The 22,143-nt window shown below is 44.9% G+C and overlaps 2 protein-coding genes across 7 annotated transcripts in view; both read left to right on the plus strand.

Moving 5' to 3' along the window:
* plekhg5a (pleckstrin homology domain containing, family G (with RhoGef domain) member 5a) overlaps window positions 1–6,556 on the plus strand; it is a 145,963-nt gene extending 139,407 nt beyond the window's left edge. For all 5 annotated transcript variants that reach the window (XM_078558018.1, XM_078558019.1, XM_078558021.1 and 2 more), the window contains 2 exons: window positions 688–1,731; window positions 4,136–6,556. In XM_078558018.1, coding sequence (XP_078414144.1) covers window positions 688–1,731; window positions 4,136–4,145 — 1,054 coding nt within the window. In that variant the 3' untranslated portion in view covers window positions 4,146–6,556. The remainder of the gene's footprint in view (window positions 1–687; window positions 1,732–4,135) is intronic.
* The window catches only part of LOC144690488 (tumor necrosis factor receptor superfamily member 25-like), a 32,729-nt gene continuing 16,663 nt past the window's right edge, over window positions 6,078–22,143 (plus strand). For both annotated transcript variants that reach the window (XM_078558025.1, XM_078558026.1), the window contains exons 1-4: window positions 6,078–6,199; window positions 16,565–16,793; window positions 20,885–21,013; window positions 21,294–21,446. In XM_078558025.1, coding sequence (XP_078414151.1) covers window positions 6,146–6,199; window positions 16,565–16,793; window positions 20,885–21,013; window positions 21,294–21,446 — 565 coding nt within the window. In that variant the 5' untranslated portion in view covers window positions 6,078–6,145. The remainder of the gene's footprint in view (window positions 6,200–16,564; window positions 16,794–20,884; window positions 21,014–21,293; window positions 21,447–22,143) is intronic.

The raw sequence follows: 22,143 nt of genomic DNA on the forward strand, positions 1-22,143 counted from the left end.
TAAGAGGTAGAAGGCTAAGAGGGGAGTTGAGGAGATATTTTTTCACCAACAGGGTGGTGGGAGTCTGGAACTCACTGCCTGAAAAGATGGTTGAGTCAGAACATTTAAGAAGTATTTAGATATTCACTTATGTTGCCGTGGCCTCCAGGGCTATGGGTCAACCACTGGAAAATGGGACTAGTGTAGTCAGATCTTTGTTGACCGGTGCGGACACGATGGGCCGAATGGCCTCCTGTGTGTAAACGTCTATGAGTCTGAGTAGTTTGACGCTTTCTTCACATTTACATCTCTTTCTGCGTAACAACTCCTGATCTTGGCACTGAAGTTGCCTTTTCCCCAGTTTTAATCCTTTAGACTGACAACAAGAGAAATTAGGACTTTTTAATTTGTTTAAGTTGCATCCAAGGTTCCGGTATGAGTTATATTGGTTTCCTGTTCTCTTCCTCTCTCTATGCCTTTCTCTATCTCTGTCTCTGTTTCTCTTTCCCCATCTCTCGCTCTCTCTCTCTCCCTCCATGTTTCTCTCTCTCTCTACCTGTCTCCCTCTTTCCCCAAGGCCCTCTCTTTCCCCTCCCTCTCTCCCTGTCTCTCTCTCACAGCAAGTCTCACCCTCTTCCCCCGTCTATCTCTCTCTCTCTTTCCCTGCCTCTCCCTTGTTTCATTAATCTGTTTGTCTGTTTCTTGCAGTCAGTCAGACAGTGTGACAGAGAGAGTTCCTGTTGTGATGATCGATGAGAGTGAAGATCTCTCCTCACCTGACACTGAGAGAGCTGCTTCTCAGTCCGACTACACCTCGCTCCAAAGTACAGAGTCCTCCAACACCCCAACCCAGGAGCTGCTCAACCATGGGGTGATCTCTTCAGGCCTCCTAATACCAAATACCAAAGGCCAGGTGTTGGAGAGCAATGGCTGCCGCTCAGCCTCTGTTGACAGCGCTTATGGCACCTTGTCCCCAAGCTCAGTCCAAGAGTTTGAAGAGCGACAGCAGGAAACAGCAGATGAAGATGGAGAGTCAACTCTCCGCCAGCGACCGACATCACCCCAGATTCGCGAACAGAGTCTGGTCCAGTCCCTGTGTTGCAAAGCCAACATCTTCAAATCAAAATCAGAGACCAATCTTCTCCAGCTCATTTCCTCATCTTCAGAACCCTACGTTTTGAGTCAGCCGTCACTGAGTAAGAGCCTGACCGAACTCTGTGTGCTTGCAGAAGGAAGAAAAATCCAACTGAAAGCCCCTGATGAGGGAGTATCAAGTGGGGCTACTCTCCCCACTCTGCGCTCTCACACGATCATCAAGGTGATGGACATTCTCAAACGGGCAGAGGCTCAACACACGAGAATTGCTTCATGTCCTGATTCCCGAGGGAGGGCTGTGGACACTGCTCGTGTAAACACCAATGACAGCGAGCTCTCGGAGTTGGAGGAGCTGAATTTTGTGAAGCAGCATGCTCACCCAGTAGATGGACAAAGCTTGGAACCTGGCTCACAGCCCTGCACATTGTCATGCTCTGATACAGAGAGTGAGCTAAACTCTCTGTGTTTTACAGATGAGCTCACAGCCCCTCAAAGTCAGGAGGAGGAGGTCAAGGAGCAGCTGAGGGGAAGCAGTACTTCTGAACATTCCAAACGGACAATGTCAGACCTTAAGCTTGGGCAGCACCGCAAACTGACCCTGGCACAACTGTACAGAATACGAACCAGCCTGCTCCTAAACTCCACATTGACTGCATCGTACGTCACTATAACCTGAGGGGGTGAGAGGTGAAAGGAGGGGGGTGGCGGAAGGTTAGAACTGAAGGATGGGTTGTGGGGGGTCAGATGGAGGAAGTGGGTTGGGGGTTGCTGACAGAGGAGACTGAGAATGTGGTAGAGGAAGCAGGAGGTGAGGGGATGGAGAGGGTGTCGCTGAAACTTTTATCCCTCTGGCCATTCAGTGCCTCCCGTTTTCACAGACTCTGCCTGCTCTCCAATTCAAGATGAGGAGGCCAATTTTTGTAGATATCAAACCCTCTAAGCCATGCCCAGTCACTTCCATTCTGTGCTACATCAGTATACTGATCTCCCCTAGACAGTAGGGACACATTGACCTCAGTGCCCCTGACCAGGAAAGAGTGATTGGCCTAGTTCCCACTCCTGGCTGATGGACAGAGACTGCTGCTGGAAAATGAACAAATGGCACAAAGTGAGTTGTGGCTGTGATGCCTTCACAGTCAAACAACCAACACACACTGACTGTGTGAACTCACACACAAGGACTGCTGCTGTGTAAGGTGACAGAGAACAAAGCAATGACAATTTTAGAACTTTGAAATTTCACCACTTAGTCTTCAGAAGATTTTTCTTTTCATATATTCGTTCATGAGATGTGGGCTTCACTAGTAAGGCCAACAATTGTTGCCCATCCCTAATTGCCCTTAAGAAAATGGTGGTGAGCCACCTTCTTGAACCACTGCAGTCCATTTGGTGTAGGTACATCCATAGTTCTATTAAGAAGGGAGTTCCAGGATTTTGACCCAGTGACAGTGGAGAGATGGCGATATATTTCCAAATCAGGATGGTGTGTGACTTGGAGGGAGACTTGTAGATGGTGCTGCCCTTGTCCATCTAGGTGATGGTGGTCACAGGTTTGGAAGGTGCTGTCAAAAGAGGGTTAGTGAGTTGTTGCAGTGCATCTTGTAGATGGTACACACTGCTGCCACTGTGCACTGGTGATGGAGGGAGTGAATGTTTAAGGTGGTGGATCAGGTACCGATTCAGCAGTTGCTTTATCCTGAATGGTGTCGAGTTTCTTGAGTGTTGGAGCTGCACTCATCCAGACAAGTGGAGAGAATTCCATCACACTCCTGACTTGTGCCTTGTAGCTGGTGAACAGGCTTTGGAGAGTCAGGAAATGAGTTACTCACTACAGAATGCTTGTCAGTTAAGTTTCTGGTCAATGGTAAACCCTCAGAATGATGATGATGGGGATTCAGTGATGATAATGCTATTGAATGTCAAGGGGAGATGACTAGATTTTCTCTAGTTGGAGATAAGCATTGCCTGGCACTTGTGTAGCACAAATATTCTCAACATAGGCCAGAAGATATCATAAGCAGATATCATGAGAGGGTGTACAGTATGGTTGGGTAAACCTAGCAGCAAACATAGCAATAAGAAAATTACCCAGCTGCCTTTCCCCCCTCAACCTATTTCTCCATTCCCCCCACCCCCCCAGGTTGTGTCCTTCCAATCCCTGTTGTCTTCCCTCACCAAACCTGTGTTTTCTCTTCTTCCCCCTTTTTGAGTCTCTCTCCCCCTCCCTCAATGTGTTACCCCCACTAACCCCAGCTGTCCCAACCCCCACCCCCCAGGCATCATCCTGCACCCTTAGGTTTCGCTGACACCTCACTCAGGTGTCTTTACTCCCCATATCTCCCATGATGTATGGTCCTTAACCCTCCGATGCTTGCCTCTCACAGCCTTGTGTCTGCTTCTCCTCTGCTTCCCCAACTGGAATCTTCCCCCCAACCCGATATTTCGCACCTCCCTTGTCCCCCTCTAGGTGTCGTTTTCTGCACCTCAACTGTTCCTCCTCCCCACCAGCTGTTTACCCTTCTACCCCCGAGATGTCTTTCTCTCGCCCTCCCCAACTTGCTGATATCCTCCCCAGGTTTCACTTCCCCTTTCCCTGGATGCTTTTTGCTCCCACTTCAAAAGTGTTTCTTTGCCCCTCCACAGTTGCCCCTTCCTCAATGTCTCCCTCCCCCCACAGATGTCGTTCACCCTCCACCCTGCTGCAGGTGTTGTCCTCCCACCCCCACTTCTATCCCCAATGACCTTCTCTTCCTTCCCCAGATTCATTTTCCTCCCTGTAGAGGTCATTCTTCATACCAAACCCCCACAAATGTCTTCCAGCTCCGCCCCTCACATCTGAAGGCTTTGTGCTATTGGTTGTGACAGAAACCCTTTCTGGTATAGAATCATACATCATAAAAGGAAGCCATATGGCCCATTGAGCCTGTGTTGGCTCACTGAAATGTCAATTCAATTAGTCCCGCTCCCCTGGCCTTTCCCCATCGGCCTTTCTCCTTTTTAAATGTATAATGCTGAGATGTTCTAACTTGTACTGAACAATCCCTCCCTCCTTCATTAACAGGGAGGTGTAGCCTGCGTTAACTGGGCATGAGCAGTGGGACCTGGAATTCAAATGGATGGACTGACAAGGAACTTCAACTCTGACCTTCTGAGGCAACCATCACCGCAGTCCGTGAAGCATTCCTGCACGTGCTGAGAAAGGAACTGAGAATGATGTCAATGCTTGTGGACCCATTACAGACTGAGCAATCAGTGTGGAGAGGGGGGCAATGAGTGAACATGGACCTAGTATTGCGGGAGTGAGGAAAGTGTGTGTCAGGCTGGTGACCTGTCCCAACAATTGCTCTTACTGAGAATCAAAAATGCACTGTATTATTTAGATCTGTAAAATCACCCAGCGATCAGCAGGACCTGGGATGCCTGTTCTTTGCCATGTGGCAAGGAAAAGGAGATAAATGTTTGAATTACGTGTCCTTTTCCCTCTCCTCTCCCCTCCCCTCCCCACTTCCCATGTTGACTCCTCTCAACTCCCTCTCTTCTCCAGTCTCCTTTCCTTCTCCCTCTCCCCACACTCCTCTTCTTCCCTCTGCCCTCCCCTCCCCTCTTTTCTTCTCTCCCTTTTCCTCTGCCCCTCTCCTCTCTCCTTTCATCTCTCACTTCCCTTCCTTCCAGACAGTCACATGATTGAACAAGGACAAGCACTGAGCAGCATGTGGCTGTGTTGACTGTGAGCTCATTTGTCTGTCCAATGATCATGGGGCTGATGGAGACTGAAGGAGAAGTATCCCCACTATAATCCTCAATGGACTCTGCAGCAGATTGAGGCTGCACAGAACATCTCATCAGGTACTGAGTCCCAGGCTCCATTCTCAGTCTCTGGCGAGTTAGCTGATCTCAGCTGGCTGGGCAGGAGGGTGGGTTGTGAGTTACAATCCTCAATGCCCCTGGATTGGGGAAGGGAAAGATCAGCCAGATTTCATGGCCATGCAGTGTCTCATGTTGAAGCCTGAGTTGATTTTGCATATGGTCTAAATCACTGCTTGGGCTCATACAAGAAAACCTCCCCTCACAGATTTCAAACTCTGAATTACTCCACGAATATCCCAATCATCAGACCTCCACTTCTGTACTGAGCCCCTCCCAGAATGAAAGCCCTTTCACCAAACCTGTTAGCTCCTGAACACAGTGAAAACAAAGAAATTTACCCATGATTTGAAGAGCAGTTTTTCTCTTATCAGTCTGCAGCTGCTGTTTGCTTCCCTTAAACCAGCAATGTTTTTTTCCTTAATAATGTATAAAGTTTCATATTTATTAAGCTTTTGTGCTCATTTTATAATGTGTCTGTATACTGTTATTGAATTTTGTTGGACTTTTTTTCACCATCTTCATCATCCTTAACATCTTCACCATCCTCACTGTCCTCTCAATATGTATATAGTCACTCCTCCTCTCCATTTGTATCTCTATATCTCTGTCTCTCCAACTCCCCTTCACATTTCAGTCTCTTTCTCTCCCTTTCTCCTCTCACTCTCTTTCTCCCTGTCTCTGTTCACTTCTCTCCATCTCCTTTCATGTTTCTCACGATCACTCTCATTCTCAGTTTCTCTACCTATCCTTGTCACTCTGCATCTCCATTCCTCCCTGTGCCTGTATGAATGTTTTTTTCTGTCTGTTAATCTGCTAATCTATCTTTCTCTTTCATACATTCCCTCCATCACATTTTGTCACACATCTGCCCCTGTCTCACTCTGCCTCTCTATTCTGTCAGTGGTTGTACCTCTCTCAGTTTATCACTACCACTGGCTCTCTCCATTCCTTGATCTCTAAACCAGTCTGCCTGTCTCTCTCTCTCTCTCTCATGGTCATGATCTCTTTAAGCATCTCTACTTGTGGCTGTGCCTGTTCCTGTTTCCTCCCCTACACCCACTGCCTGTTTCTCAGTCTCATTTGACTCTGAATAAGCAAATTGATTCGGTAAAGTGTTGTTCTGAGAAGTGTGTGCGCTGGATTCAAAAAGAGCTTCGCCTAGACTCTAGGAATCAGTCCAAGGCTGAAGCTGGAGCTCAGCACCATGTGGACAGGGATTGGAACCGGGAGGCAGACCAGGGTGTGGATCTGGATTGGGGTGAGTTAGTGAGGCTGAAAATAGGGGTAGGAACTGGAGTAATGATTTCAAATATAACTGGGAATGAAAACCAGGATCAGAAACTGGAGTCATTGGTTTACTTGTAAAACTGGCAAAATGGTTTTCATCACTTGGTTTAACTTTTAATTTATTCCATCTTTTTTTACAAAGTAAACTTCCCCAATAACTTCTAGATGGTGAAGGAGAGGGGCAGTTAAAGCTGGATCAGGCTTTTTCTGTTAATGTTGTCTCCTTGAATTTTTGCAAATTTTGCAATGATGTGCTTTGACATGGTTTACACGGCTAAGTGAACCTTTATAAACGCAGGAAGCTTTCTTGAGAAGTCAGTTCCTTTAACTTGTTGCCTCATTATTTCTGCTTTTCAATGGGGGGATTATGATCAAAGTATTTTAATGCTGAGATGGGGATCAAGTTGATGCGGAGAACACAAGTTTAAAATAGAGAGAGAGGACTGAATTCTTATCTCCAGGAAAATGCAAGTACTGAATCTTGCTACTTCAAAAAAGAACTATTTCCAGATCTGGCAGGGTGTGGAAGGGGCTGGGTTATTGTGCTAAACTACAGAACTACTTCATGGAGCTGATATTCTCGTGGAAATGTCCACTGGAATATTTTGGACCCAAACAGTTCTGTTCAGAACTAGGCGAGTGTTTAAAAATCAGAAAGCCCAGATTTTGTTAATTAAGGTGCTTAAATGGGTGAAACCTCAGCAATTTTCTTGTGCTGGTTCCAAGATGCTTGATGCCAATCTGGAAATCACATTACTCCGGTTGATGTCACAGAAACACCAAGGAAAGCGAAATGATCAAAGTGAGACAATCACGTTGACAGTGAACTGATTGTGTGAAGTTTGGTCATTGAATTAAGTTATGTTGGTTTAGTGTGCACAGTGACAAGAATTGGGGCTGAGTGCAGGGCCCCAGCTGTCTCAGGTTTTTTTTTTATCTGTTCATGGGATGTGGGCATCGCTGGCTGGGCCAGCATTTATTGTCCATCCATAATTGCCCTTGTTCAGAGGGCATTTAAGAGTCAACCACATTGCTGTGGGTCTGGAGGCACATGTAGGCCAGACCAGGTAAGGATGGCAGGTTTCCTTCCCTAAAGGGCATTAGTGAACCAGGTGTGTGTGTGGACAGGCTCCTGTCTCAGGCTGGGTGTGAGGAGAGGCCCCTATCTCAGTCTAGGTGTGAGGACAGGCCCCTGTCTTGGGCTGGGTGTGAGGACAGGTGCCTGTTTCAGTCTTGGTGTGAGGACAGGCCCCTGCCTCTGTCTGGATGTGAGGACAGACCCCCATCTCCGACTGGGTATTGAGGACAGGCCTCTGTCTCCAGCTGGTAGTGAGTACAGGCCCCTGTCATGGGCTGGTCATGAGGGCAGGCCCCCGTCTCTGTTTGGGTGTGAGGGCAGGCCCCGTCTCTGTCTGGGTGTGAGGACAGGCCCCCATCTCTGTCAGGGTGTGAGGACAGGCCCCTGACTCCAGCTGGTTGTGAGAACACGCCCCTACTGTCTCAAGCCGGGTGTGAAGGTAGGCCCCTGTCTAAGGCTGGGTGTGAGGGTACACTAAAAACAATAGGAGACCATTTAGCCTCCAGAGCCTGCTACATCAATCAATGACATTTTGGCTGATCTGTAACCTAACTCCATATTTGCCCCATGTTCTTTCACACCTTCAGTTAACACAAATCTTTCAATTTCAGATATAAAGTTATAGAATTGAGCTAGAATCACTTTCCATGGGCTGAAAAGAGTTCAAATCTTTTACCACCCTTTATGTGTATAAGTGTTTTTTAATTTGCCCCCCTGGAATGCTCTCCTTCATTGGCAGAGGTATCGAATATAAAAGTAAGGATATAATGTTAGAATTGTATAAAACACTGGTGAGGCCACAGCTGGAGTACTGTGTGCAGTTCTGGTCACCACATTACAGGAAGGACGTAATAGCTCTGGAGAGAGTGCAGAGGAGGTTTACAATAATGTTGCCAGGGTTAGAAAAGCGTAGCTACGAGCAGAGATTGGATAGGTTGGGGTTATTTCCCTTGGAACAAAGAAGGCTGAGAGGTGACTTGATTGAGGTGTACAAAATTATGAGGGGAATAGATAGAGTGGACAGGATAAAATTGTTTCCCTTGATGGAGAATTCTAGAACCAGGGGACATAGATTCAAGATAAGTGGCAGAAGGTGTAGGGGAGACATAAGGAAGAACTTTTTTACGCAGAGGGTAGTGAGTGTCTGGAATTCGCTGCCCAAGTTGGTGGTAGAGGCAGAAACTTTAAACTCTTTTAAAAAGTACCTGGATCTGCACCTAAAGTGCTGTAAGCTGCAGGGCTATGGGCCGGCTGCAGGAAGGTGGGATTAGAAAGGGCATCTGGGTGTCCTTGGGCTGGCATGGACGAGATGGGCCGAATGTCCTCCTTCTGTGCTGTAACTTTTCTATGGTTCTATGGAAAGGTCTGGCTCTAATTTTTAGAGTAGGCCCCCTTGTTGCAGATCCCAACCAGCAGAAATAATTCTCTCTACCTACTATCTGTTCCCTTAATATCTTGAAAACTTTGATCAAATCATCCCTAACCTTTTGAATTCCAGGAATACAGCCATAATTTGTGGCAATCTCTCCTCATAATTCTATCCTTCGAGTCCAGTTATTATTTTAATAAGTTTATGCTGTACTCCCTCTATCCTTCCTAAGGTGTGGTATCCAAAAGTGCTCGCAGTTCTCCAGGTGTGGCCTAACCAGGGTTTTGTGTAGCTGAAGCGTGACTTCTATGCCCTTGTATTCTAATTCTCTAGATGTGAAGGCCAGCATTTCATTAGCTTTTTAAATTATTTTCAGTCTCTGTTCCTGACATTTTAATGATTTGTGTACCTGGACCTCCACTGTTTATAGTTTTTCACCATTTAGAAAGTACTTTGTTCTATCCTTTTTAGAAGCAAGGATATGACCTCACATTTGCCTACATTGAAATCCATTTGCCATAGTTTTGCCTCTTCTTTTGGGCTGGGTGGGAGGGTAGACTTCTATTTATGGCCTGTGTTTTATGAACTGCCTGAATTATAATCGCATTGTTTGCTTGTTTTTAAATTTGAAACAAGAGGTATGGAAAATATTTGTTTTTTTAGAAACTGAGAAAGCCTTGACTTAACAAACAGAAAGTTGTGAAAAGTGTGAGGGGCAAACACAAATGGAACATCTTCAGATGACAAGATATGGAGGAAAGTTTCAGACCAGTGGTCTGATAGTTTTGCTCCATCAGCACATTTCCTCTGATCTCTGGGCTAGATTCACTCATGACAATTTCGGGCTCCTGGACATGTTGCCCACTGGTGACAAGTGGTACAGTTCCCATACCAGACCAGGCCTGGCATACCTTCCTATCATTCCCCCACATGATTCTATGCTTGGCAGACAAGCGTTTTTCTGGGCGGGATGGAGGGATACGACAGGAAACTGGAGCACTCAAGCTAACAGCAGCAATGTGAGATTGTGGGAGAAAAGGAGAGAAATGAGTTGAAACAAGGAAGGGCGTCAGCCTGAGTGTAGAGCCGAGCCCAAGAAACCCACTGTTCGATAAAATGTAATACCAGCAGGAAAATCACACCAAACAAGAAAGCACCACTGAGCTATTGACCCCACTCCTCCTGCATCCCATGTACACCCCTCTCACAAACTCTACCCACTGATTTAATCTCCTGAGCTCACAATGACCAATGCTCAGTGCCGGGAGTGTTGAATCATTGAATAGATCCTGTCATTCCAGAGTCCCATTAATTCATGAACCATCCTGTTCCACACAAAATGTGGTCAGCAATTCATCCAACACTCAATCCTGGTCCTGGTCCCGGTCCTGATCGGATATTTCCACTGTTTGGATGGGTTGCGAGTACGCAGCTCATAAGCCCTGTCCTCAAACTAAGATTATCTAGTTTACAGGAAATTTAAAACCCTGCTCTATAAACCTTGACCAACTTCCAGCAAACAGGATACTACAGGGAAACTACTGCTCAAATGACTCAGGACCTTCGGGGGGGTTATCGGCCCCAGACCAGGGGCTTACACTGAGGCCTGAGTAATTCAGCATCCTTACTATGTGATCCAGAACTATCATTTTCTCTTGAACTGAACTTCACATGTCAATATTAAAGATTTCAAAATTATGCAGGGAATAGGCAAAAACTGATTGAGGCACATAGTGTGCTGAGGTGAAATGTCAAAAGGAGAGATCAGTAAGAGGGGAGATGGAACACTTCCCTCCAAGAGTTAATCGAGTTGAGGGATATGAAGTCGAGTAAAGCAGGCAGTGTAAATGGGATCAGGAGAAAATTGGATGTTAAAGACCTGGTCTGTCTCATAGGAACCCATGTGAGGAGGCGATATGTATTCCGAAGCTGTGTAGAAATAGTTACTGCTTTAGACAGCCACCTTTTTAAACCCAGTAGGCTGGTTGTGTAACGGTTAATTTCCTTACATTCTGGAGCACCTGTGGGTCAGTATTTACATAACTGGTTCCTGCACGCACTTCATCTGTGAAGTAAGCAGTTAACCACATCGTCGTTGACTGAAACAGTCCACAGTCTTGTAAAAGATCTAAATATAACCCAGTACTAATTCACACTCCCTGACGCGCTGGATGTTTCCTCTTTAATTTTAGTAAATATTTTATACAAGTCCAGGGAGGAGAAATAGATCAGGGACCAGTGTCCTCATCAAATACTCCCAGGGCAAGTACAACAAGGATTAGATACAGATACAGGATTAGATAAAGCTCCTTCTACATTGTTCCATGTACAGCACATGTTCGACACAATAGAGCTTCCTCTACACTGTTTCCAGGGTATCCCAAGGTATGTACAGAACAGGTAGATATAGTGTAAAACTCAGTCATCAGTGAATCTGATCACCAATTATACTAGAGTGTCAACTGTTGTGCCAGGCATCATTGTGTTTTGGTCTGAGCAGATAGTTTTATACACCGTGCCCATTCCATTTATGAAAAACACTGGGATTGCTCACTCCTTCAGTATAAAACTCTTCCATTTACCAGACTAAGGACACTGTTTGGGGGAGGAATCGATCCCAGGATCCTGAGGTCATAGCTCTGTGTTCGAAACTTTGTGCCGCTCACCAAAGCTTCTTCAACAGCACCTCCCAAGTCCACGACCAGTATCACCTTAGATAGACAAGGGCATCAGGCACATGGGTACATCACCACCTGCAGGCTCCCATCCAAGACACACATCATCCTGACTTGGAAGTATGTTACCATTCCTTCATTGTTGCTGGATCAAAATCTTGGAACTCCCTCCCTAAAAGCGCTGTAGGTGTACCTATTCCACACAGATTGCAGCTGTACAAGATGGCTACTCACCATCATCTTCTCAAAGGCAATTAAGGATGGACAATACATGTTGGCCTTGCTAGCAAGTCCCATGTCCTGTGAATGAAATAAAAGTCAAAGCCTAAAAGTAGCTCATCCCTCTGAGAAATCAATGCTTACATAAGTGACCTTGTCATCAGGATTTTGAGGGGACATGTTGAGATTCAGGGTGATGCTGAGGATTGATGTGTGGGTGAGGACAGTAGGGCCGAAGTGAGGCTGGGGTCAAGGTTGAGGTGAGGATCAAGGTAAGGGCAAGGTCGAGTGAGAATTGGAGGTCAGGGCAAAGGCAGATTGCGCCGATTTCTGGGGGGGCGTGCTTGATAAAGGGATGGGTAAGTTGACATGTCTGATTTGATCAGCCTTCCGTTTTCCATCAGTCAAACCCTCTCCCTGGGTTAATGTGACAGTTGGTTTGACAGCAGATAGTCATTGAAATGGCCTTACACTGACCAGCCTAACTTTCTTTCCTTATGGAAACTGCCCAATTGTACTTGATACAGACACAGAGCGTGGAACTAGGATGCCAGCCTGTGCTGTTACCCCATTAGGGACACTCCTATTGGCCTCAGTACCTGTGGAATGGCCTGTTCCTGCTCAAAATCGGCTGCAATGCCCACTCGGGTGAAGAGTTAGGTAACGCTCACTTTTTAAAGTCATGTAAAGAACTGACACTAAAGCGCTGGAGCCCTGAGTGAGTCAGGGCCTGGGTGTGGGGAGGAGGATGGCCTGCCAAGCTACAGCAGTGAGTCAGTGCACAGCAGGAAATCTCACATGAACATATCTGTGTGTGTGTGTGTGTGTGTGTGTTTATGTGAAGATAAGGTGTTTGCAACCTTGTGTCAGGACAGGAACCCACACTGGAAAGTGCCGTGACCTAATTTACTGAGAGTGTGTTAAGCTGCTGTCTGTAGTTGGGAGATGGTTCAGGGACTATGTTTCACTCACCCTCCAATTTGATCCCAGCCCAGTATGGCAGGACTAAAAGTTCCAGCTCATCAGGAACTGGGGTGGGGTGGAGGGGGTGGGGATGGAGTTTGAGAATGGGGGTGGGTCTCACTGGACAAGAGTTACATTTCCTCTTGCCCCACCTGCCCCATGGTTCCACAAGGAGTCACTCTCCAGTAATTTACCCAAGCAACAACTCATAATGTATAGATCTTGGAAAAAGGTGACAGACTATTTAACTAAGGGTGTCATCACAGCCAGGCACAATCATGTTTCCACCCAAGATTCATGGTCACATGTTTTCACACAGTGAGATCACCGGATCAGCAACAAATAAACTGAAGCTGTCCCCCTAATCCAACCCAACTTTAGTCCCAGATGACACCAGGTGAGATCAGCTAACTCAGCACAGACCCAGAATGGAACGTGGGCCATTGCTGCTTTGTGTGTCCTGCAGTAACACACTGTGTGAAGTCCTTACTGAAGGAGATAGTCAGGATCGGAAGGTGAACTGAAAGTTCCCCATTTACAGATCTCAGTTGTATCAAATATTCAATGGGAACTAGCAGGAGAAAGCAACAGATGTCTTTGGAATGTGGAGCGCTCCGAGGCTGAGGAAAGAGAGGTCCTGGGCAGGACATGGGGAAGGATTGAGTTCCTGGGCTGGGTAGGAGAACTGGGTTCTTGGGTGGGGATTGGGGAGGTCTGGGAAGGAATGGATTCCTGAGCGGGGTGGGTGCGTTGTGGGCAGGAGTAGGTTCTTGGGCTGGAGTGTGAGGAAGAATTCCTGGGCTGAGGGCAGACAGGTTCCTGGAGTGAGGGTGGGATTGGGGTGGGGGGAGGGGGCTCCTGGGCCAGATTTTGCTGCATATTATATCAGTTGAGAAATGGTCCCGTTTGCTTCAAACACGCTAAGAACTCAGCCAGAGGCAGCTCAATGCAAGTGAGACCAAACATTCAGCCCCTCAAACCTTGAGCCCCATGCATTAGAACCCCATCACCCCCACCACATGGCAGGCACCCCCACCACATGGCAGGCACCCCCACCCTTGTACAATTACAGTAACTGCTCCCTCAGCTCAACTGACTGCCCCCTGTTTCACTCTTCCCCCTTCCTGACAGTTCTCTAATTATGTTCAACGTACTCCCTGAGTGTGCAAACATGATTGTGTAACAGTCTGTATGGTATCTTGCTTGTTACATAATGCGTGTTGAAAAAACTGCACAACACGGAATTTTAAAGGGAAGCTTGTTTTTTTAAAAATATATGACTCATAGCTTCAATTCCTTGGGCATCATGTCTGACATATTGTTCAATTAACGTTGGAGGAATGGTGGAATTATAAAAGGATATAAAATTGGGTTAGAATTGGCAGCAGAATTGGGAACGTATATATTACTCGGATCAATTCACTGAATAGTACAAGGGATAGTACTGCTGAAGCACTGGGAACAACGCTGGGATTGGGAGAGATCTAGTAGTTATCATGAAAGACTTGCATTTATTTAGCGCTTTTCACATCCTCAGGATGTCTCAAAGCACTTTACTGCCAATGAAGTAAACGTTTGAAGTGTAGACACTATTGTATTGAAGTAAATATGGCAGCCATTTTGCACACAGCAATTTTAACAGGAATGCAATAATGACTAGATAATCTGTTTTAAGCATTAGTTGAGAGATAAATATTGGCCAGGACACCATGGACAACTCTCCTACATTTCTTCAAAATAGTGCCAGGGAATCTTTTGCATCCATTTGAGAAAGTAGATGAGGCCTCGGTTTAACATCTCATCTGAAAGACGGTATCTTCAATAGTGCAGCACTCCCTCAGTGCCATCCCATCACAAGTGCAGCACTCCCTCAGTACTGCCTCCACAGCCAGTGCAGCACTCCCTCAGTACTGCCTCCACAGCCAGTGCAGCACATCCTTTCTACTACCTCCAAGCCGATGCAGCACTCCCTCAGTACTGCCCCCTCCAAAATTCCCTTGGTGGGCGTGTCAGTCTAGATTAAGTACCTGAGTTACAGGAGTGGGACTTGAACCCACTACCCCTAATACCAATGAACCACAGGTTGCTGAGTTAATGTTACAAAATGTTATTATGAAAAGGGTTTGTGACAGTCTGACGCTGATTCTGCTTCTTTGCCAGTGACACAACCCACTTATATTTTCCATTGCTGACAGTTTTTGATCAGCTGACCAGTCCTGAGGTTGGCTGATTTTTTTCATGAGTTGCTGACAGTTTGGGAGCTGTTACATAGCTCACAGGCTGTGGAAATATCAGGGGATTTCCAGTAGTCAAAGACTTCTAGAGAGATAGAGTATGGGCTCTACCCACATATTATAGATCTCCAATATTGCTTCCGCACATCGCTCATAACTTTCATTCAGCACTTCTCAGAAATTGTGTTAAACTACCCCCTGAATAAAAAACACTGCAATCATGGAAACCTGGTTTGGTATTTCCTGAAACACTTTAGAAGCCCCAATGGGATGAGTCTGGGGCAGCTATGCCACATTGGATAACTGCTCCAGATAACTGATGTGCAGAGAAAGGGGCTTCTGAGACTGAACCTAACTGTGTAGTCCCAGTAAAATCAATTCCCCAGCCTACCTCCCCTTTAATAAAGGGCAATTTTTGAAGCAAATGAAGTACATGCGACATCCTGATCACCAATCCATGGCATCACTGCCCTATAAATGGGGGCATGGGAGACAATGAATGAAGGAAATGAAGGACGAGAGGAGCAGGAATGAGAGAGAAAATCCAACAGGCTAAATGGGGCTGAGCCAAATGAGGGGGTCAATGGGATGGCAAGTGGAACCAAGTAAATGAGATGCTGGGAAGTGGTGAGAGGGGAAAGTACAGTGTCCTGCATTCAAAGAGAATAGGATATTTCAGGCTAGAGTATATCTCTAACAACAGCATTATTGAGAAACCAGCACTGGAAAATAATCCTTCATCTATTTCCAACTTTCCCCTATACATTAGCAAGGGGGTATGGGTGTTGCTGTGTATTAGCCAAGGGGTACAGGTATTCGTGTATATTAGCCAGGGGGGTATGGGTGTTGCTGTATATTAGCCAAGGGGTACAGGTATTTGTGTATATTAGCCAGGGGGGTATGGGTGTTGCTGTATATTGGCCAAAGGGTACATGTGTTGATGTATATTAGCCAGGAAGGATGGATGTTGCTGTATATTAACCAGATATACAAGCATTGGTATATATTAGCCAATGGGTACAGATGGTGCTGTATATTAGCATATTAGCTGGGAGTACAGACATTGCTCTATGTTAGCGGAGACTAAAGCTGTTGGTGTATATTAGCCAGACATTGATGTATGTTAACCAGGAGTACAGGCATTGCTGTATGTTAGCTTGGATTAAAGCTGTTGCTATATATTAGCTTGGAGTTTCAGGTGTTGCTGTATGTTAGCCAGGACTAAAGGTGTTGCTGTATATTAGCCAAGGGGTACAGGTATTCGTGTATATTAGCCAGGGGGGTATGGGTGTTGCTGTATATTGGCCAAAGGGTACATGTGTTGATGTATATTAGCCAGGAGGGATGGATGTTGCTGTATATTAACCGGATATACAAGCATTGGTATATATTAGCCAATGAGTACAGATGGTGCTGTATATTAGCATATTAGCTGGGAGTACAGACATTGCTCTATGTTAGCGGAGACTAAAGCTGTTGGTGTATATTAGCCAGACATTGATGTATGTTAACCAGGAGTACAGGCATTGCTGTATGTTAGCTTGGATTAAAGCTGTTGCTATATATTAGCTTGGAGTTTCAGGTGTTGCTGTATATTAGCCAGGAGTAAAGGTGTTTCTGTATATTAGCTGAGATTGCAGGTGTTGCTATATGTTAGCCATGAGTAGAGCTGTTGCTTTTTAGTAGCTGGGAATACAGGCATTGCTGTATGTTAGCCAGGATTGCAGGTGAAAATATTCCCAGTTCTTTTATAATAATGAAGAATTGCAGACTAACACTCAAATTCTCCAATTCCCAGCTTTGTGCCATGATATCTGCTTCTGGAAGCTTCAGTCATTGGACAGCAGGTGTCTCCTGGGGTCGATCACCAACAAGATGGAACATGACGAGAAATATTAGGAAGGACAGGCAGCTAGGAATTTGGAAAGATGGAGAGCATAGACGAGGAAAGCGAAACATTGGGTCTTGTGAAAACAACCTGTATCGGGATACGAAAACATTATTCTGCTGCAAGAAGTGCTCTGCAGGTTGGTCCTACTCTGCCCTCTAGAATCATACAATGATAAAGCACTGGAGGAGGCCATTCAGCCCATCGTGCATGCAGCAACTCTTTGAAAGGGCTATCCATTCATCCTAATATCTTGCCCTTTGCCCAAAGCTCTGTAAATATTTCAGCCTCAAATATTTATCCAATTCCCTTTTGAAAGTTATTTTTGAATTTGGTTCCACCACTCTTTCTCACAGTTCATTCCAGATTGTAATAACTGGCTGCATACTTTTTCCCTTTGATTCTAATGACCCTAAGTCAATATCCTCTGGTTACCAACCCTTCTGCCACAGAAAAGAAATCTCCTTATTTAATCTATCAAAACTTTCAATGATTCTGAACATCTCTGTCAAATCTCCTCTTAACCTGCTCTTCTATAAGGAGGATATAAACCTCTTTCTCCCATTCTTTCAACGAAAGTCTTTCATCACCGGTCCCATTCCAATAAATCTCCTCTGCACCTTTTCTATGACCTTGACATCTGTCCTAAAGTTTGGTGCCCAGAATTAGACACAATACCTCAACTGGGGCTTTCCTAGTGACTTATAAAGGTGTATTATAACTTAGAATCATAGAATGGTTACAGCACAGAAGAGGTCATTCAGCCTGTCATGTCTGTGCTAGCCCTCTGAAAGGGATTTTTTTTCTGCAGGTTTTTCCTATTCAGATAATGATCCAATTCCCTGTGAAAGCCTCAGCTGAATCTGCCACCACCACACACTCAGGCAGTGCATTCCAGACCATAACCACTCGCTGTGTGAAAAAGTTTTTCCTCATGTCACCATTGCTTCTTTTGCAAATTATCTTAAATATGTGCCCTCTGGTTCTTGATCCCTCCATCAATGAGATCAGTTTCTCCCTATCTACTCTGTCCACCCCCCTCATGATTTTGAATACTTCAACGTAATCTCCTCAACTTTCTCTTCTTCAAGGAGAACAATCCCAACTTCACCAATCTATGTAACTGAAGTTCCTCATCCTTGGAACCATTCTCGTGAATGTTTTCTGCATTCTTTCTGATGTCTTTACACCCTTCCTGAAGTGTGTGTCCAGAACTCGACACAATACTCCAGTTGAGGCCAACCCAGTGTTTCGCACAGGTTTAACATAATTTCTTTGCTTTTGTATTCTATGCCCTATTGATAAAACCCATGATGTTGTATGCTTTATTACTGTGCTCTCAGCCTGTCCTAACATGTTCAATGATTTCTGCACAGATACACCCAGGTCCATTTGCTTCTGCACCCACTTTAGAATCGTACCCTTTATTTTATATTGTCTCTCTGCATTCTTCCTACCAAAATGAATTGCTTCACACTTCTTTGCATTAATTTTCATCCATCACGTCTGCCCATTCCATCAACCTTTCCATGTCCTTTTGAAGTTCAACATTATCCTCCTCATGATTCACAATACTTCAAAGCTTCATAGCATCCACAAATTTCGAAACTGTGACTTGGACACCAAGGTCTAAGTCATTAACATACATCAGGAAGAGCAGGGGTCTTAACACCAGTCCCTGGGGAACTCCACTATAAACCTTCCTCCAGTCGGATATACAACTGCTCACTGCTTCTCTTTGTTTCCTATCACATCCAATTTCATATCCATGTCGCTACTGTCCCTTTTATTCCATAAGCTCTAATTTTGCTTAAAAGTCTGCTGTGCATCACTTTTTTTTTCATATTCATTTGTGGGATGTGGGCATGCTAGCTAGGCCTGCATTTATTGCCCATCCCTAATTGCCCTTGAGAAGGTGGTGGTGAGCTGCCTTCTTGAACCGCTGCAGTCCATGAGGTGTAGGAACACCCACAGTGCTGTTAGGGGGGATGTTTAAATTTATCAAATGTCTTTTGGAAGTCCATGTTCACCACATCTACAGCATTACCTTCATCAGCCCTCTCTGTTACCTTATCAAAAAAACTCATGCAAGTTAGTTAAACACGATTTGCCCTTAACAAATCTTTGCTGGCTTTTCTTAATTAATCCGCATTTGCACAAGTAACTATTCACTTTGTCCCGAATTATCATTTCTAGAAGCTTCCCCACTACCGAGGTTAAACAGGCAGGCCTGTAGTTTCTGGGCTTATCTTTATACCATTTTTTGAATAAAGGTGTAACATTTGAAATTCTCCAGTCCTCTGGCAACATCCAAGTCTAAGGAAGATTGGAAAATTATGGCCACTGCCTCCACAATTTCCACTTTCACTTCCTTCCATATCTTTGGATGCATCTCATCCAATCCTGGTTGCTTATCAAGTTTAAATACATACAACCTATCCAATACCACCTCCTTATAAATTTTAAGCCCTTCAAGTGTCTGAACTACCTCCTTTTTCACTATGACTTGGGCAGCATCTTCTTCCTTGGTAAAGACAAATGCAAAGCCTCAGCCTTGCCCCTGCCTCGATACATAATTCCCCTTTTTGGTCCCTGATCAGCCCCATTCCTCCCTTTACTCCCTTTTACTATTTATATGCCTATAGAAGACATCCCCTTTAAGTTAGTTGCCAGTATCATCTCACACTCTCTCTTTGCTCCTCAATTTCCTTGGCTTTTGTACTTTATTTCACTATTTAATAAGCCAAAGATCCTGTCTGCCTTATAAATAGACATCTCAGCATGAACTGCCACCCTCAAAGATTTGCCTATGTACACCTCCAGGTCTCTTGTTTAAAATTCCACAATTTAGTTTATATTGCCCTCCTAATTCATTGCAAAATGAATCACTTAACACTTCTCTGAGTTAAATTTCATTTGCCATGAGTCTACCCATTTCACCAGTCTATGTTCCCCTGAAGTATACTACTATTCTCCTAACTGTTTACTACATTTCCAAGTTTTGTATCATCTTCAGATTTTGAAATTATGCACTATATACCCTATGAATTTTGTGCTCAAATCAAAATCATTCTTATGTATCAAAAAGAACAGTGGTCCTGATATCACCGCCTAGGGAATGTCACTATCTACATTCCCACAGTCTAAAACCCAAGATTTCACCACTACCCTACACTTTCTGTCTCTCAGCTAATTTCATATCCATGCTGCTACTGCTCCTTTAATCCCATGCGCTTTGATTTTGCTAACACATCTATTATGTGATACATTATTAATGCCTTTTTAAAATTCATATACACATCAACCACACTACTCTCATTAACCCTGTTACTTAGTCAAAGAACTCAGTTAAGTTAATTAAACATGATTTGCCTTTAACAAACCCAAGCTGACTTTCATTTATTAATGAAAGTCTGATGTTTCCAAGTACCAATTAATTTTGTCCCAGATTAATGTTGCTAAACATTTTCCCACCACTGACGTTAGGCTGACCGGTCTGTAGTTACTGGGCTTATCTCTCTTACCTTTTTGAAACAGGTGTGCAGAATTTGCAACCCTCCAGTTCTCTGGCACCACTGCCCCCTATCTAAGGAGGATTAGAAGATTGTGGCTGGAATCTCCACAACTTCTGCCTTTACTTTCCTCTGAAACCTAGGATACAGGGTATCGCAGTGACACAAGGTGTAAAGGGGTATAGGGTATAGAGGACAGGGTACTCTGAAGCCTAGGATGCATTCAATCTGGATTGGGTACCTTTTCTGCTCTGACTACTGCCAACTTTTTTAGTACCTCTTCTTTACCTATTTTTATCCCATAAAATGTTTCTACTAATTCCTCCTTTACAGTGACATTGACAGAATCCTCTTCTTTAGTGAACACAGCTACAAAGTATTCATTTACTACCTTAGCCATGCCCTTTGCCTCCACACCTATAGCCTTTGTACCTCTCTATAGCCTGTACTCCTCTGCATCCTGTGTCCCCTCCCAGTCCTTCTCTATACCCTACACTCCCTTATACACTGTGTTGACTCTAAATCCTGTATCCGCAATAACCCTGTGCCCCTCCATAGCTCCATACCCTGTGTCCCACTACGCCCACTCTGTGTCAGATTAATCTATTTACACCCCTCTAGGATTGTGGGAAAGTGCGGGGACCAGACTGTTTGAGAAGTGTTATTGATTGGTTAATGATGAGACAATTCCTAACCATGATGGGTTTGATATTTTCAGGTTTCTATGTAGCCGACTCATGTAAGCACATTGGTGAGCTGCCAGTTTGCCATCCTTGCCCAAGGGGCACTTATCTTGCCTTCGAGAATTACAATCAAAAGTGTCAGAGCTGCACTCTGTGTGATAAAGGTAAGTGGGTTCCACTTTCCCCAATTGGCTCCTTAACCAGCCCAATTCCTGCAGCTCGGAGGGTGAAGGCCCCCACCACTGGTCTCAGGTGCCACTGTACTGTCACTCTGTGCAAACATTTTAGTTATAATCCACCTGTATCCATTTCTTTACATCTCACTCATTTTCCACACCTATCCCTCTCATTTTGTCTCTCTGTTGCTGTGTCTCTCCTCTCCCAATCTCTTATATGCATTGGGATTGGATCCAGTGGTTGACAAATGTGTCTATTTTCCTCTAGAGTTCCAAACAACTCTTCGTAGCTGCACCGCTACCAGTAACACTGTCTGTGGCTGTCATCCACATCAGTACAAGCAATGTCACCATGCCAACTGTCTGAGCTTCCAATGTCAGAATTGCTCCAAATGCAGCAACAGGCTGGTCATCAAAAATTGTGAGTACCAATCATTTTAGTGAGGGGATTGATTAGTGAAGGGGGGAAAATTATTGTGGGGGGTATGTTATTTTGCGGGTTGAAAGTTAGTGAGGGGGATTGTTGCAGTGGGGGGGTCAGTTTATTCTGAGGTGGAAGTTATCAGGGGATCACATTATTGTGGAGGGGGTCAGGATAGAGAGGGAATAGGTTATTCTTGGGGGTGTCAGTTTAGTGAGGAGGTGGGTTATTATGGGGGTGTGGATTACTGTGGGGAGATCTGGCTAATGAGGGCGTGGGTTATTGTGGGGTCTCAAGTTGTAAAGGATGAGTTATTGTGGGGAGGTCAGGTTAATGAGGGAGCGGGTTTTTGTGGGTACTTCAGTTTAGTGAGGGGTGGGCTATTGTTGAGGGTCAAATTGCTGAGGGGGTGAGTTATTGTGGGGGTTGGGTTATTGAGTGGGGACAGGCTACTGTGGGGCAGGAATCCAAGACAGATCCTACCTCAGTCTTGATTCTTACTGATATGCAGGTGAGGGCTTATTTTTCACCTTGTCCATCTCATTAGGTCTCTAGCGCCAGGTTTCTTGATCTTAAATTCTAGTTATAAACTGTAGGACTACTTAAAATAGTTGTTTTTGATTATCCTTGTCAAAACCAATCATAATTCTGATGCTATCAGATCTCTTTAATTTTCTCAGTCACAATGTAAAAAGCC

The sequence above is a fragment of the Cetorhinus maximus genome, chromosome 15 (assembly GCF_964194155.1).
Source record: "Cetorhinus maximus chromosome 15, sCetMax3.hap1.1, whole genome shotgun sequence".
NCBI lineage: Eukaryota > Metazoa > Chordata > Chondrichthyes > Lamniformes > Cetorhinidae > Cetorhinus > Cetorhinus maximus.